The sequence below is a fragment of the Gopherus evgoodei genome, chromosome 6 (genome assembly GCF_007399415.2).
Source record: "Gopherus evgoodei ecotype Sinaloan lineage chromosome 6, rGopEvg1_v1.p, whole genome shotgun sequence".
In the NCBI taxonomy this organism is placed as follows: Eukaryota; Metazoa; Chordata; order Testudines; family Testudinidae; genus Gopherus; species Gopherus evgoodei.
In genome coordinates, this window is record NC_044327.1 from 94,485,049 (window position 1) to 94,501,923 (window position 16,875).

Consider the following 16,875-nt stretch of genomic DNA (forward strand, 5'->3'; position numbering starts at 1 on the left):
AAGTAAAAATGTATTTTTGGTAGGATTCCTGAAATTTTTGATGGCACAGTATCTACAATTTGATGGAAAGTGGTCAGAGTCCTGATTTTTCTAAGCAGTCAGGATAATTATCATTCCTGCACTGTCATTCATTTAATTTCACTTAAACCAAATGGCAACACTTTCTTTTTAAGGTTACAAATCTGAGCACTAGGAAGAGCATTATTGGGTTTTTTTGGTCAATTAGAAGTTGAGTAAAATTTATAAAAATACAGTTGTGGTATGCATTCCAAATGCAAACAAAGCCATGCTCAGCATTTGTTAAAACTGGTGAAATTAAGAATGTCTCTACATTGTAGCTCCCATTCTGGATAAGTGAGATGTCTCAGGGTCAGAAGGAAATAAGATGTCTCAGGGTCAGAAGGAAGCTAAAAATAGCTTTTTAAAAGTAAGTTCAACTATGGGCCCATCAGCCTTGAATGTATATCCTTTAAAATATGCTAGATATGTAGTGTTCAATTCTTAGTGCTGTTTTATCTTATCTTGTACTTTTCACATTTGCCAGTGTATAAGTACGAAAGCTCAGTCAGGCAATTGTACTCTAATTAAATGCCTGAATGACAATTAAGGACACAAGGGCAAACCCCTACTTCTATTAATATCACCATAAAGACTTCAATGTCCTCACAAACACAACATGGGTTTTTAAAGTCCCATCTGAAAGAATCAAAAGAATAAACTATGTGTAACCTGGAACTATGAAAGGCAAAATCAATGCTGACAAGTTTGAACCTGTGGTGCCAGGGTGTCTAGACCGTACAAATCTAATGTTTTGACCACTAAACTATCCCCTGCAACTCAGGCAACAGGAGAATCTGTTTTTTCATTTTTTCCCCCACACCACCTGTTCACATTGCCCATTCCACACCCATCTTATCAGCCATAGCATATTTAGCTGGACTCATTCTGGAGCTCACTACTTCTGTCCTTTAACTGGCAACAGAGGTCACTGTAGAGCAGTATAAAGTGCCTCCTAGCATTCCCACTCACTACCTGCCTGTGGAATGAGAAACTGAGGTCCAGATCCAGGTTCAATGCAAAGTCTTAGAGCCTGATTCCTATTTACACAAAGGGCTTTTTACACTGTTCAACTAGGGTAAAGGGACCATAAAATAAGCATAAATTCATTGCCCTCTTTACTGCCCATTTACACTGCCAGAGCAATATAACAAGTCTTAGTGAGATACCTGACTTTGAACCTGGATTTTTAGGACCCCCCCACTAGGAACCCACCTAAGAATCCTCATTCCACAGACCAGTAGTGAGTGAGTGCTAGCGTCAAGCCTCTATCTCCAGCAGGGCAGTGCCTAACACTAAAATTATGTCAATGGGCTGGACCTCAACTGCGAATATATGACAATTTGTTCTAGAAAATAAGATCTTCTCTACCACAATTTTTTCCTGCAAATATAATGTTGTGTAAAGGTTTGAGTACTGATGAATATTGGCAGCAACACAGCCTTATTCTTTCCTCGAAACATATCTACAATAGCTCATATTTGTGTTAATAAAAAGATATATTCAAGTACAGAGAGTAGATACACTATGCTACTATACTACGTACTGCCACATAACACTTCTTTTTAAACTGTGGTTCCTTTTATAAGATCAGGAATACTGAAAAGACTGAAGCACAATCTTCTATGGTTTCATGTTTATCACGAGAGCAAAGTGGAAAACAATTACAAGCCTGCTAGCTTCAAAAAAAGAGAGATTTGCATGAAAGCAAACCAAGATATTTTAATCAAAATCAAATCATAATAGAGAGAAATAAATCTAATCAGGTACTAAATCATGACTGTATGGAAAAGATGAATTAGCTTACTGGAACAGAGAAAGAAAAAGCAGTTTACTTGTGAGGTGGTTTATTAATACTGCATGTTGTGCTAATATTTCTAGCTACCAAACAGTACTTTAAAGAAGTAATTTGATCCTATTGGTAAATAAATCTCCTAGACATATTTTCCAGAACACTAGCTAAGAATTTATTATGAGAGTATAAAATAAAAATGAGATGAATTGCCATACGTTTTATGCACTTTTACCTCATGAATTTGTTATTAACCGATTAAAACTAACATTTAGAAAGATTAGTTACAGAAATATCTTTTTGTTGAAGATGCTGGCATATTTATAAAAAACTAAAATCTCTATGTGTCTGACGAAGTGGGTATTCACCCACGAAAGCTTATGCTAAAATCCATCTGCTAGTCTATAAGGTGCAACAGGACTCTTTGTTGCTTTTTACAGATCTAGACTAACACGGCTACCCTTCTGATACTAAAATCTCTATGGATCATTAAGATTAGCATGACTGTATTAGAGTATATTTTGTGGGCAAGTACTTGGATAAACTAAGTAGCTGGGAGATCAGTTCATTTACTTTGCAATATGCACAGTAATTGTGTGTGTTTACTTAAACATACAGTTGATTGGAAAGGGGAAAAGGTAGTAAAGTCTAACTGGGTAGAATTTACTGCTTAAAATAAATTCTTAACAGTGCTGTCCAAGAAGATTCTTCAGACAGTGAGTGAATAGAAGCAGCAGACAGACCTGGACTGATTTTTCTATAAAAATGATCTACAGTCAAATAGTCAGTTACGGCCTTCTTTTATTAATTGTATTGAATTTCATTATTAGAATTTCTAAAGTATCAGTTAATTGATACATTTTTAATCTACTACCATTACTAACCACACTTAGAATTTCACATATTAAATATCAGATGTACCTTCTTGCATCTTGTGTTAAAGGCAGTTTCCATTTTTCTTCTTGTTTCTGGAACGCAGCACTTTTTCATGACAGAAAAATAGTGGGGGTACTTTAAGGTAACTTTATACTTGTTCTTTTCAGTCTTCTCTAAACTATTAATAAAGTCATCAGAAAGGGCTTCTGTGGAATATAAATTAATAACAACATTCAAAAAAGGATTTTTCAAGTATAAATTCTCTTTTAAAAATATCAGAACAGTATTTAGAGCATAAAACAGTAATTCATTTGTTTTACTACAGACCAGTTTTATATAAGAAACATAAGAATGGTCCATATAGTGCAGAACCCTGCCTTCTGAAAATGGCCAGTGCCATATGCTTAGAGGGAATGAACAGAACAGGGCAATTTATCAAGTGATCTATTCCCTATCATCCAGTCCCAGCTTCTGGAAATCAGAGGTTTACAGACACCCCGAGCATCTGGTTGCATCCCTGATCATCTTGGCTAATAGCCATTGATGGACTTATCCTCCATTAATCTATCTAATATTTTTTTTGAACAGTTATACTTTTGACCTTCACAGCATCCCCGGGAAACAAGTTCTACAGGTTGACTGTGCATTATGTAAAGAAGTACTTCCTTACGTTTGTTTTAAACTTGTTTATTAATTTCATTGACAGGTTTCAGAGTGGTAGCCATGTTAGTCTGTATTAGCAAAAACAACAAGGAGTCCTTGTGGCACCTTAGAGACTAACAAATTTATTTGGGCATAAACTTTCCTGGGCTAAAACCCACTTCATCAGATGCTTGGAGTGGAAAATACAGTAGAGAGGTATAAATACACAGCATATGAAAAGATGGGAGTTGCCATACCGAGTGCAGGGAGGTCATTGCTAACAAGCCAATTCAATTAAGGTGGAAGTGGGCTGTTCTCAACAGTTGACAAGAAGGGAGGAAAAATCACTTTTGTAGTGCTAATGAGTTCAGTTTAGTCAAGGTGGCCCATTTCAAACTGTTGACAAGAAGGTGCGGGTATCAGCAGGGGGAAAATTAGTTTTTGTAGTTACCCATCCACTCCCAGTCTTTATTCAGGCCTAATTTCATGGTGTCCAGTTTGCAAATTAATTCCAGTTCTGCAGTTTTTCATTGGAGCCTGTTTTTGAAGTTTTTTTGTTGAAGAATTGCCACTTTTAAGTCTGTTATTGAGTGTCCAGGGAAATTGAAATGTTCTCTTATTTGGTTTTGAATGTTATAATTCTTGATGCTTTATTCTTGATTCTTTTGTGTAGAGACTGTCTGGTTTGGCCAATGTACATGGCAGAGGGACATTGCTGGCACATGATGGCATATATCACATCGGTAGATGTGCAGGTGAACGAGCCCCTGATGGTGTGGCTGATGTGGTTAGGTCCTACGATGATGTCCTTTGAATAGATATGCGGACAAAGTTGGCACCAGGGTTTGTTGCAGGGTTTAGTTCCTGGGTTAGTGTTTTTGTTGTGTGGTGTGTAGTTGCTGGTGAGTATTTACCTGAAGCAAATATCCCCCTGTTTAGTCGTCTCTTTAATACGTTCAACAGTCCCAGTATTTTTAATCTCCACTCATCTGGAAGCTGTTCCAGATCCCTAATCGTTTTTGTTGTGCTTCTCTGTACCTTTTCCAAATTTTAATACATCTTTTTTGAGATGGGGTGACCAGAACTGCATACAGTAATCAAGGTGTGGGCACACCATGGATTTATATAGTGGCATTATGGTATTTCTGTTGTATTATCTATCCTTTTCCTAATGGTTCCTAACATGGTTAGCTTTTTGGACTGCCACTGCACATTGAGCAGATGAACTATCCACAGTGACTCCAAGATCTCTTTCTTCAGTGGAAACAATTAATTTAGATCCCATCATTTTGTATAAAAAGTTGGGATTATGTTTTCCAATGTGTATTATTTTGTTCTTATCAACAGTGAATTTCATCTGCCATTTTGTTGCCCAGTTTTGTGAGATCCCTTTGTAATTCTTCACAGTCAGCTTTGGACTATCTTGAGTAATTTTGTGTTGTCTGCAAACTCTGCCACCTTACTGTTCACCTGCTTTTGCAGATCATTTATGAATATGTTGAACAGCAAGGGAGCCAATATATATCCTTGGGGGACCCCACTGATTACCACCTTCCATTGTGAAAACAGACCATTTATTCCTACTCTTTGTTTCCTATCTTTTAACCAGTTCCAATCCATGAGAGGATCCTCCTTATCCCATGGCTTCTTACTCTGCTTAAGAGCCTCTGGTGTGGGACCTTGTCAAAGGCTTTCTGAAAGTCCAAGCGCACTGTAACAACTGGACTACCCTTGTCCTCATGCTGGTTGACACCCTCAGAAAATTTTAAGAGATTGGTGAGGCATGATTTCCCTTTACAAAAGCCATGCTGACTCTTCTCCAACATAACATATTTGTCTGTGTCTCTGATAATTCTATTCATTACTATAGTTTCAATCAGTTTGCTTGGTATTGAAGTTAGGGTTACCGGCCTGTAATTGCCAGGATTGCCTTCTTAAAAAAGAAAAGAAAAGAAAAGAAGTTACATTAGCTATCCTCCAGTCATCTGGTACAGAGACTGATTTAAGTGATTGGCTACATACCATAATTAGTAGATCTGCAATTTCATATTTAAATCCCTTCAGAACTCTTAGGTGAATACCATCTAATCCTGGTGACTTATTACTGTTTAAATGATCAATTTATTCCAAAACCTCCTCTACTGACACCTCAATTTGGAATAGGTCCTCACCAAAACAAATAAAAAGAATTAATTTAACTTCTCTGAAATGGCCCTGTCTTCTTGAGTGCCTTGTGAGCACCTTGATAATTCAGTGGCTCCATTCGCTGTCAGGCTTCTTACTTCCGACGTACTTAGAAAAAAGTTTTGCTGTTAATTTTTGTGTCTTTTGCAAGTTGTTCTTCAAATTCTTTTTTGGCCTGCCTAATTACACTTTTACACTTCACTTGCAAGAGTTTATGCTCCTTTCTATTTTCCTCAGTACAGTCTGATTTTCAATTTTTAAAGGATGCTTTTAACATCCTTTTACATTCTGCTGTTTAGAAACAGTGGCATTTTTCTGGTTCTCCTACTGTTATTTTTTTTATTTGGGATATACATTTAGTTTGACCCCCATTACGCTGTTTTTAACTAGTTTCCATGCAGCTTGTCGGTATTCCACTCTTATTTGTGTTCCTTTCAATTTCCATTTAAGTAGCTTCCTCATTTTTGTGTGGTTCACCTTTTTGAAGGGAAATACTACTGTGGGGAGCTTCTTTGGTATTTTTACCCCCCATATAAAGGTATTAAATTTAATTATATTTGGGTTGCTATTACTGAGTGGTTCAGCAGTATTCACATCTTGGACCAGATTCTGTGTGCCCCACTTTGGACTATATCAAAAATTGCCTTTCCCCTTGTGGGTTCCAGGACTAGCAGCTCCAAAAAGCAGTCATCAATGGTATCTAGAAATTTTATCTCTGCATCCCATCCTGAGGTGACATGTATCCAGTCAATATGGTGATGGTTGAACTCCTCCTTCATTATTCGTTTCTGCTTTTGTAGCCTCTCTAATTTCCTAGGCCATTTCACAATCACCTGCACCATCCTGACCAGGTGGTCGGTAGTATATTCCTACTGCTATCCTCTTGTTATTCAAGCATGGAATTATTATCCATAGAGATTTTATGGTGCTATTTAATTCATTTATGATTTTTACTTTATGCACCTTCAGTTTTCCTCCAGATCTTAGTTTAAAAACTCCTCTACGAAATACAGCCCTACATGTTACAGTTAATTGTTAGTGACTTTTTTTAATCAAATCAAACAACATTAAAATTATGAACAACTCACTTATAAGAAGTAGAAATATATTTAACAAGATAATCCCATTTAAAAACAGACTATAGTTTTAAAACTCTCTAATTTTATTTAACTCATAAAATATATTTGACAGAGTGACCTCCAGAGCCGGGATCACCAAATCCTTTACAGAGACAGTGAATCATATGGTAAACCGAAAAGGAAGGTTTTAAAGTAATATTTAAATCAGGGAAGTAGCTTAACTTCCTGACCAGCAGAAAAGTGTTTTAGATAAGATGGAATACTACAAATGGAGTGCGAAGCCCAATGATGAAGACGTAAGTGGGGAGGACAGAGAAAAGCAAAAGATGGGAAGAGCAGAGTGGGCCGGCAGGGCAATAAGTAATATGAGACCTGAGAGATTAGGTGGAGCAAGTCCATTAAGAATTTTTAATTACACAAAGGCAATCCTGAGTTGGATTTGGAAAAGGATAGGAAGCCAGTACAGGCTGTAACAGCGTTACAATTTCATTTCCTAGATACAGTATGACAATTAACCTGCACAAAAAAAGATTCCTGAAATTTAACTGCAGTTCTAAAGAAAGAAAAATACAATACTCACGAAGTTCATCCTTAGAAAACATAAGAAATGTGTTTTCCTCATTGAGGTTTTTGTTGAAGTCTATACACAGCTCACTCAATTTTTTCTTCATGGTCTTTATTTCCTAAATTGAATATAAATTGAACTGACCATCAAAAACCAAAATTGAACTACCTATTGCTGCTCTACGTGTACAAAGAATTTAACTTTCTCTAACATTTTCTTCTACCCCAAACTTACACGTTAGAAGTATATCTTCTTAACTCACAATGGATTGATCATATAAATCAGTGGTTCTCAACCTTTTTTTCATTTGCAGACCCCTAAAAAGTTTCGAATGGAGATGTGGTCCCCTTTGGAAATTTCTAATGGAGGTGTGGACCTCTTTGGAAAACTATTGTCTGTATATATAGCTGAATTCTGTTCAGTCAGTTTTCAGTCTACGTCTTTTGTAGGTTCCTTAGACATAGTCTGTGGATTCCCAGGGGTTCCAGGACCACAGGTTGAGAATCACTGATGTCAATAATGCTTTAAAATAGTTTTATGTATATGTCTACCCTGATATAACGCGACCCGATATAACACAAATTCGGATATAACACAGTAAAGCAGTGCTCCAGGGGGGCAGGGCTGCGCACTCTGGTGGATCAAAGCAAGTTCCATATAATGTGGTTTCACCTATAATGCGGTAAGATTTTCTGGCTCCCAAGGGCAGCATTATATCGAGGTAGATGTGAATTAACATTTAGTTCCTCTCTCTCACTCTCTCATTTGAAAAGTCTAAATTTAATTTTAAATAAAATTTGCTGTTGTATTTCAATAGGAATTTCCGTCCTAAAGATAACTGGTAAATAGCTCGAAAAGGAGCGGAGAGACAACAAAGTTGCGTCAACAAGCTGCTGAAAAATTAAAGAGCTCCTAGACTAGTTTGGGACCTTTAAATATATGGCAGAAAGAAAATAACAACATCTATGAAAGAACAGCATTCCAAAATCTTTTCTTATACACAAGAAATTGGATGAGCAAAATATTTTTGACATATCAGGCTGACTTCTGGGGTGTTCTGGCTCCTTACTACCAAATTTACATATGTATAGTTTGTATACATTGTGATTCATTTGTTTCTGCTGGAGTGGCGCCGCTATGGTGCCGGATATATACCCCTGCCAGCCCCTCCGCTCCTCAGTTCCTTCTTGCCAGCTACTCCGACAGTGGGGAAGGAGGGTGGATGTGGAATGGATATGAGCAACACATCTCCAAGAACAACAGTTACAAAGATGAGTAACCATCTTTTCTTCTTCGAGTGCTTGCTCATATCCATTCCAGTTAGGTGATTCCCAAGCCTTACCTAGGCGGTAGGGTCGGAGCGAGACGTTGCAGAATGTAAGACCGCTGAGCCAAAGGCGGCATCGTCTCTAGACTGCTCAACCAGTGCATAGTGGGATGCAAAAGTATGGACGGAAGACCAGGTAGCTGCGCGACATATTTCCTGGATGGGAACCTGGGCCAGGAAAGCGGCGGACGAGGCTTGAGCCCGAGTAGAGTGGGTGGTGAGATGGCCAGTCGGAACGCGGGCCAAGTCGTAGCATGTCCGGATACAGGACGTCACCCAGGATGAGAGCCTCTGGGAAGAGATAGGCATGCCTTTCATGCACCCCGCGACTGCTACAAATAGCTGAGGCGAGCATCTGAAAGGTTTGGTCCTCTGAATGTAAAAGGCGAGGGCCCGGCGGACATCCAGGGTATGTAGCTGTTGTTCCCGGCATGATGCGTGCGGCTTCGGGAAGAAGACTGGTAGAAAAATGTCTTGATTAATGTGGAAGTAAGAGACCACCTTGGGAAGGAAAGCCGGGTGCGGTCGCAGCTGTACCTTGTCCTTGTGGAATATCGTATACGGGGGTCTACCATCAAAGCACGAAGCTCCGATACTCGTCTGGCCGAGGTGATAGCAACGAGGAAGGCTGTCTTCTAGGACAGGTACAGATGCGAGCATGTGGCTAACGGCTTGTGGTGAAGTCTGCCGAAGTCCTGTGTTATAAGGTCTGGGCAGAGTGGCAGAGGTATCGGGTCCGCTAGAGATAGGTCAAGCAGCATGGTGTACCAGTGCTGCCTCGGCCACGCCGGAGCGATCAGGATTAGCCTGTCCCTGTCCCTGCGGAGCTTGAGCAGGACTCTGTGGACCAGGGGAAAGGGCGGAAAGGCATAAAGTAGATGACCTTCCCAGGGAATTAGGAACGCGTCCGAGAGGGAGCCTGGGGAGCGACCCTGCAGGGAGCAGAACACCTGGCATTTCCTGTTCTCTCGGGAGACAAAGAGGTCTATCTGGGGAAAGCCCCACTTCCGGAATACTGAAAGGAGCATGTCCGGACGGATGGACCACTCGTGGGACAGGAAGGACCTGCTCAGGTGATCCGCGAGAGAGTTCCGGACTCCCAGGAGAAAGGAGGCTACCAGGTCTATTGAGTGGGCTATGCAGAAGTCCCACAGTCGCATCGCCTCTTGACAAAGGGGGGAAGATCGCATCCCTCCCTGCTTGTTTATGTAATACATAGCCGTTGTGTTGTCTGTGAAAACTGCAACACAACGGCCCTGTAGGTGATGCTGGAAGGTCTGGCACGCCAGTCGGACCATTCTCAGTTTGTGGACATTGATGTGAAGCGCCAGCTCCTGAAAGGACCAAAGGCCCTAGGTGCGAAGGTGCCCTAAGTGAGCACCCCAGCCGAGAAAGGAAGCGTCTGTTGTCAGAGACACAGAGAGTTGTGACGGATGGAACGGACGACCTGCACACACTAGGGAGGGGGTCAGCCACCAGTCGAGGGAGCCCAGAACACTTGGTGGAACCGTGATTATCATGTCTATGGCATCCCTGAGTGGACGATAGACTGAGGCGAGCCAAGTCTGAAGAGGACGCATGCGCAGTCTCGCGTGCTTCGTAACGAAGGTGCACGCAGCCATGTGACTGAGGAGGCCGAGGCAGGTGCGGACAGAGGTTGATGGGAAGCTTTGTAGTCGTTGTATAAGGGAGACTATAGCCTGAAACTGCTGCGGGGGCAAGCTGGCCATTGCAAGATTGGAGTCCAGCATGGCCCCTATGAATTCTATCCTCTGCGTAGGTAGCAGAATGGATTTCTCCAGATTGATAATCAGGCCTAGATGGGTGAATAGGTCCTTGATGACGCTTACATGAGCGGTGACCTGAGCCTCGGAGATCCCTTGAATAAGCCAGTCGTCGAGGTATGGGAAGACATGTATTCGATGACGGCGGAGGGAGGCGGCGACTACCGCCATACACTTCGTGAATACCCGAGGGGCCGAGGAGAGGCCAAAGGGAAGGACCGCAAATTGGTAATGTTGACGATTCACCACAAAGTGTAGGTACCGTCTGTGCGGAGGGTAAATCGCGATGTGGAAATATGCGTCCCTCATGTCGAGAGCAGCGTACCAATCTCCGGGATCCAGGGAAGGGATGATGGTTCCCAGGGACACCATGCAGAACTTGAACTTTCTCATGAATTTGTTCAGTCCTCACAGGTCCAGGATAGGCCGGAGGCCCCCTTTTGCCCTGGGAATTAGGAAATATCTGGAATAGAACCCATTGCCCCTTAATTCCTCCGGAACCTCCTCTATAGCTTCCATCGCAAGGAGCCTCAAAACCTCCTGCAGAAGGAGTTGCTCATGAGAGGGGTCCCGGGACGAGGAGGGAGGGTGGGAAGGTGGGGTTGAAACAAACTGAAGATGGTAGCCACACTCCACCGTGCGGAGGACTCAACAGTCCGAAGTTAGCTGGGACCATGCAGGGAGGAATGCGGCAAGGCGGTTGGCGAACTGAAAAGGATCCTGGGAGGTCATTGGTACAGTGCTCTCGGGCGCACCCTCAAAAGTTTGGCTTCGGTCCCGCCGGTGGCTTGGTGGGACCAGAATTGTTATCCCCCTGAGGTCCATACTGTCGTCTGCGAGAGGTACAACCTCACCTTCTGGTGAAGTCTTGCCTTGGTCGAGGCGGAGGGTAGGGGAGCTGAGGTTGCGACCGGAAAGATCGTCTTTGAGTCTGCGGCGTATGCATTCCCAGCGAATGCATAATTACGCGATTGTCCTTCAGACTCTGTAACCGAGGGTCCGTCTTCTGGGAGAAGAGGCCCTGGCCATCAAAGGGTAGGTCCTGTATAGTGTACTGAAGTTCAGGTGGCAGGCCTGACACTTGCAGTCACGATATATGCCGCATGGCAATTCCAGAGGTGACGGTTCTAGCTGCCGAATCGGCGGCATCCAGCGAGGCCTGGAGGGAGGTCCGCGGAACTTTCTTCCCTTCCTCCAGGAAAGCTGTGAATTCCTGGCGGGAGTCCTGCGGGACAAGCTCTGCAAAGTTCCCTACTGCCTCCCAGGTGTTGTAGCTGTACCTACTCAGGAGGGCTTGCTGGTTCACCACCCTGAGTTGGAGGCCTCCCGCGGAATAGATCTTTCTCCCCAACAAATCCATTTGCCTGGCCTCCCTTGATTTAGGAGCAGGGGTTTGCTAGCCATGGCGCTCCCGTTCACTGACGGACTGTACCACCAATGAACAAGGAGGAGGGTGTATATACAGGTACTCGTACCCTTTGAAGGGTACCATGTATTTACGTTCAACCCCTCTGGCTGTGGGTGGTACAGATGCCGGGGATTGCCAGATGGTATCCGCTCTAGCCTGATCGAGCGGATGAAGGGGAGGGCCACCCTGGTTCGAGCCTCTGCCAATAGTATACTGACAACCGGGTCGTCCACCTCAGGAACTTCCTCTACAGGCAAGTTGATATTGAGGGCGACACGGCACAGAAGGTCCTGCTGTGACCTGAGGTCAACTGGGGTCGGTCCAGATGTAGACGTCCCTGCCACCACTTCATCTGGGGAAGAAGAGGATGAAACCCCGGGGACCAGCGGGTCTTGGATCAACTCCTGGTCTTGGGGGATGTCCTGAAGCGGCGGATCTTGTGGGTCTGGCACGTGGGTTAGAGATTCCTCCGTACCCGCCGGGGAGGTCTGCTCACTGTGGTCTCTGGCGCCCGATGTTCAGAAGGGCCGGAGCGTGATGGTATATGCGGATCATCTTGGGTTTGGTGGTAGGCCCAAGGTGTCCAAAAGGGCCACTGATGAGGTTCCTGGTGGTTATCCGAATCCCCATATGATGCAATGTCTGCATGGGAGGAGATCGATGGATGACGAGACGGCCACAGGGGGGCGGAGACCGTTTGATGTGGGTCTCTGCGTCCACTTGAACTGTCCCTACGCGGTGCCGGAGAACGGTACCGAGAGTTGTGACGGTGCCAGGAGTAGGACCGGGACCTGCGACCAGCGCAGTGCCGGGAGGTCGACCGGTGCCTGGAATCGCCATGCCGAGATCGGCTGCGAGAAATACGGTGCCGCGAGTGGTGCCGAGATCTGGAGTGGTGCTGGTAGTATCTGGATGGCGACTGGGCCCTCGAACGGTGCCGCGAGTACGACGAGTACCTCGATGGGGAACGGTCCCGGGACTGCAAGCAGCTGTGGGACTGGGATTGATGGCGGGACTGGGAGTGCCTGTGGGACCTGTATCAGGACCAGCGACGTTCCGTGGTACCAGGCGAAGAAGGTCTCATGAGGACTGGCTTGCCTATGGACTGAGGAACCCGCACCAGCGGCGCCAGGGGTTGAGGCAGCTCAGGCTCCGTCAAGGCAATCAAGTCCCGTGCCGTGGAGAACGTCTCTGGAGTGGAGAGCACGATAAGCTCAACCACAGCGCATGCCGGAGACTGGTAAGCACCAGACTCGATGGCTCTTGGGAGGCTGGAATCAACGGTGCGGAGGACGTCAGTGCCGTGGCAGTTGACGGTGCCGGGCGGTCCGACTTGGCTAAGCGCTCAGACTGCGGTGTAGATATAGCAGCTGCAGGAGGATTGTGCTTCTTGCTCCGTGGTGAGAGCGAACGGTGCCGGGTGGGAGCTTGGGCCAGTGATGGCTGATGTCGAAGAGCCTTCACTGTTGGCGTGCGCTCCGGTGCCAAGAAGACACTTGTTCCCGGTGCCGCTGATGGTTCCGAGGGCTGGGGAGCCAACGCTGCCTCCATCAGAAGTTGTTTTAGGCGAATGTCCTGCTCTTTTTTAGTCCGGGGTTTGAACGCCTTACAGATGCGGCACTTGTCCGTAACATGGGATTCACCCAAGCACTTAAGACAGGAGTTGTGAGGGTCTCCTGAGGGCATCGGCCTATGACAGGCCGAGCACGGTTTGAAGCCAGGTGAACCGAGCATGGGCCCCAGTACCGGGCGAGGGGAAGGGGCTAACCCCCGATCCCTCTTAACCATCTACAATAACTACTACAGAACTAATAACTAAACACTAACTATACTTGAAGAAATCGAACTATATACACAATTACAATAGAAACGAGCGAATTGCTAGGGAGGTGGAGATCAGCTAAGCTGCGCTCCACTGTTCCAACGACCAACACGGGCGGTAAGAAGGAACTGAGGAGCGGAGGGGCCGGCAGGGGTATATATCCGGCACCATAGCAGCGCCACTCCAGGGGGCGCCCTGCCAGCCCACCGAGTGTTGCTAGGATAAAAATCTCCGACGAACGTGCACGCGGTGCGCGCACACCTAACTGGAATGGATATGAGCAAGCACTCGAAGAATAAAGAGCTCCTAGACTAGTTTGGGACCTTTAAATATATGGCAGAAAGAAAATAACATCTATGAAAGAGAACAGCATTCCCAAATCTTTTCTTGAACACAAGAAATTGGATGAGCAAAATATTATTGACATATCAGGCTGACTTCTGGGGTGTTCTGGCTCCTTACTACCAAATTTACATATGTATAGTTTGTATACATTGTGATTCATTTGTTTCTGCTGCTGGTGAGATTTTAATAATAGTCAAGATTTTACTTCACTCTGAGCCACAAACAGTCTCCTTACATATAGTTTCTAACTACCTTCTAGAGGCAGGAACCTTAACATAATATAAATATGCATAACTGAGATTTAAGCTCCTGTCAATTGAAGGGTTTGTATTGGGAACAATTATCAGGGAAAGACAGAAGGCCACTTCAGGTTCACAAGTCTGTGCTGTTAAACAGTGTGACAAAGGTGGGTGAGGTAATATCTTTATTGGACCAACTTCTGTTGGTGAAAGAGACAAGCTTTCGAGCTTACACAGAGCTCTTCTTTAATTTTTGAGTGCTCAATTTTGGATGTCCTCAAGCGGCCTGATTTTTAGGGAGTGCTGCCTTCCACTTTCTGATAATCAGGCTCCTTTTAAGTAGTTTCAAGTTAGTGACTCAAAAGTTCAGGCATTCAAAATCATTACCTGCTTTCAAAAATCTTGAGCTTATTTTAAAATCTTTTATTTTTATGTCTTTGTCTTGTACAAATTATCATCATTGCAGTCTTTAAGAGTAAGGATGGACTGAAAGCAGCACTTAACTGAGACCTGAACACATAAGCAAAAATATACACTTAGGAAATTCTTTATAGCAATGAAACCACACTTTCTTCATATGATAAATATAGGAAACCCATACTCACATTGTGTACTTCTTTGGGTAGATGGAGTCCATTCCTCTTTCCCATTTGAACTGACTTCTCTAAGTACCGCTTAGCTTCAGGCTTTAGATGTCCAAGATCACATATTTGCTGAAATTATATTAAATGGAAGATGACAAGCAGAAAAAACAGGAGTATTCCAATGTGTAAAGTTCTATTACTACAATTAAAATTAAGAACAAAAGTTACAGAATTCCATATTGAATCTGTTAGGCCCCATGTGGGATTTATTTTCTTAACTCACTTTCACCCTAACAACCACCTCTTAAAACACACTTTTAAACCGAAATATCACTATAGCTGCCTTGAAGATATCTAATGCCTCATCCTGCAAACATTTGTGCACAGGCCTAATTTCATGGACATGAATAGTCCCTTTCACTTTAAGCAGGTGTGACATTATTGATATATATAGAACATGGTTGCAACTAAGGTCCTGTAGTGGCACCAAATCTTATGTAAAAGGGGGTCATATAAGGTGTCTAAGACCAGGTTATGGGTTGCTGGTTATGATTATGCTGTCTATATGTATCATTTTGTAATTGAAGTTATGAGTACTGACTCTATACTGTCTGTATTTCAAATTTGTGCTGTGCTTCTGGGAAATATCCCAGACAAGTTGGTGTTAGCTCTGCTTAGCCTGCTTGATGGCCCATTAAGGACCATCAGCTATACAACTGACCCATTGAGAGAAGGCAGATATGCCTTGTAAACCAGCAAAGTATGCAGGAACTTGCCCATGTGACTCCAGACTCCATTTTGCTGTAATTTTCCACAGTAAGGACAAAGAGGTTCTTACACCTGGAAAATACTGTAAAAGGCTGATGCCTCATCTCCATCTGGTCTTCAATCCTGCTTCTTACCTCTGGAGGGACTTTGCTACAAACTGAAGCTCTGAACAAAGGACTGATGACCCATCCCAGCAGGGGATGTACTCCAGAGACTTGATTTGAACCTGCAGTTTACTCTATCACCGCTACAAGCCTGAACTAAGAACTTTGCTATTACTGTATGTAATTGATTCCATTTAACCAATTCTAGCTCTCATCTACAGCTTTTTCCTTTTATGAATAAACCTTTAGATTTTAGATTCTAAAGGATTGGCAATAGGGTGATTTGTGGGTAAGATCTGATTTGTTTATTGACCTGGGTCTGGGGCTTGATTCTTTGGGATTGAGAGAACCTTTTTCTTTTACTGGGGTGTTGGTTTTCATAACCATTCATCCCCAGGACGAGTGGCACTGGTGGTGATACTGGGAAACTGGAGTGTCTAAGGAAATTGCTTGTGTGACTTGTGGTTAGCCAGTGGGGTTAGACCCAAGTCCTCTTAGTCTGGCTGGTTTGGTTTGCCTTAGAGGTGGAAAAACCCCAGCCTTGGGCTGTAATTGCCCTGTTTAAGCAATTGGTCCTGAATTGGCACACTTAGTTGGGTCCCGCCAGAACCGCATCGTCACAGTAGGCTAGTCATGTGTTTAAAGATAAGCAATGTTGTAAGACTTTACAGCAATCATGGACTTAACGTGTTATAGTGTGAATTTTAAACTACTAATTATTAATATTTCACCTCACCCAGTGTTTCTCTGATGTACAAGTTTTGTGACAGAGGTTCTAAATTTGAGTACTTTACCTTACATGATTACTCTGAGTTTTTCAGAATTAAGGATAATTGCTTTTTAAATGTCACTCTGCTGATATTTATAGAATATAATTTTTAATTTCAGTTTTGAACAACCATAATATTCCACGTAAAGGAGACTATGTGGAATATTGGAAACTAGGGTAGTAGCAACTGTTTAAACCAGGCTGAGTTTTCTAAGGATGTGTGGGTGGGGAGGTTTGATAACATTCTTAAGCATGCCCCTGCTAGCCAGTGTGTGCAGTTGTTAGGAATGAGTACGCTTAATATTATCGCTTCATCATACACGTTAAAATTAAGAATCTATTATAAACACCTATATTCAAAGGTTTAAATCACTGGAGTAAAAATTTCCTATAGAAAGAGATCTGGAATATACATCTACCACATAAGCCTAGGAGGGAATTTTTTCCTTAATATTTGGAAGAAGCTTTGTTATTTGATTAGACATTAAAAAAAACCCATTTTCAAAAAAATATTGGTGAAGGAGGATGTA

General features: G+C 43.3%; 1 protein-coding gene and 1 long non-coding RNA gene across 3 annotated transcripts in view; one reads left to right on the plus strand and one right to left on the minus strand.

Moving 5' to 3' along the window:
• LOC115653467 overlaps window positions 1–16,875 on the plus strand; it is a 49,419-nt gene that overhangs the window by 30,498 nt on the left and 2,046 nt on the right. The gene's annotated exons all lie outside the window — the stretch shown is intronic.
• Window positions 1–16,875, minus strand: part of NLN (neurolysin) — a 48,305-nt gene that overhangs the window by 15,475 nt on the left and 15,955 nt on the right. For both annotated transcript variants that reach the window (XM_030566823.1, XM_030566824.1), the window contains exons 5-7: window positions 14,726–14,833; window positions 7,211–7,313; window positions 2,771–2,931 (exon numbers count right to left, since the gene is read on the minus strand). In XM_030566823.1, the coding sequence (XP_030422683.1) occupies window positions 2,771–2,931; window positions 7,211–7,313; window positions 14,726–14,833 (372 nt within the window). The remainder of the gene's footprint in view (window positions 1–2,770; window positions 2,932–7,210; window positions 7,314–14,725; window positions 14,834–16,875) is intronic.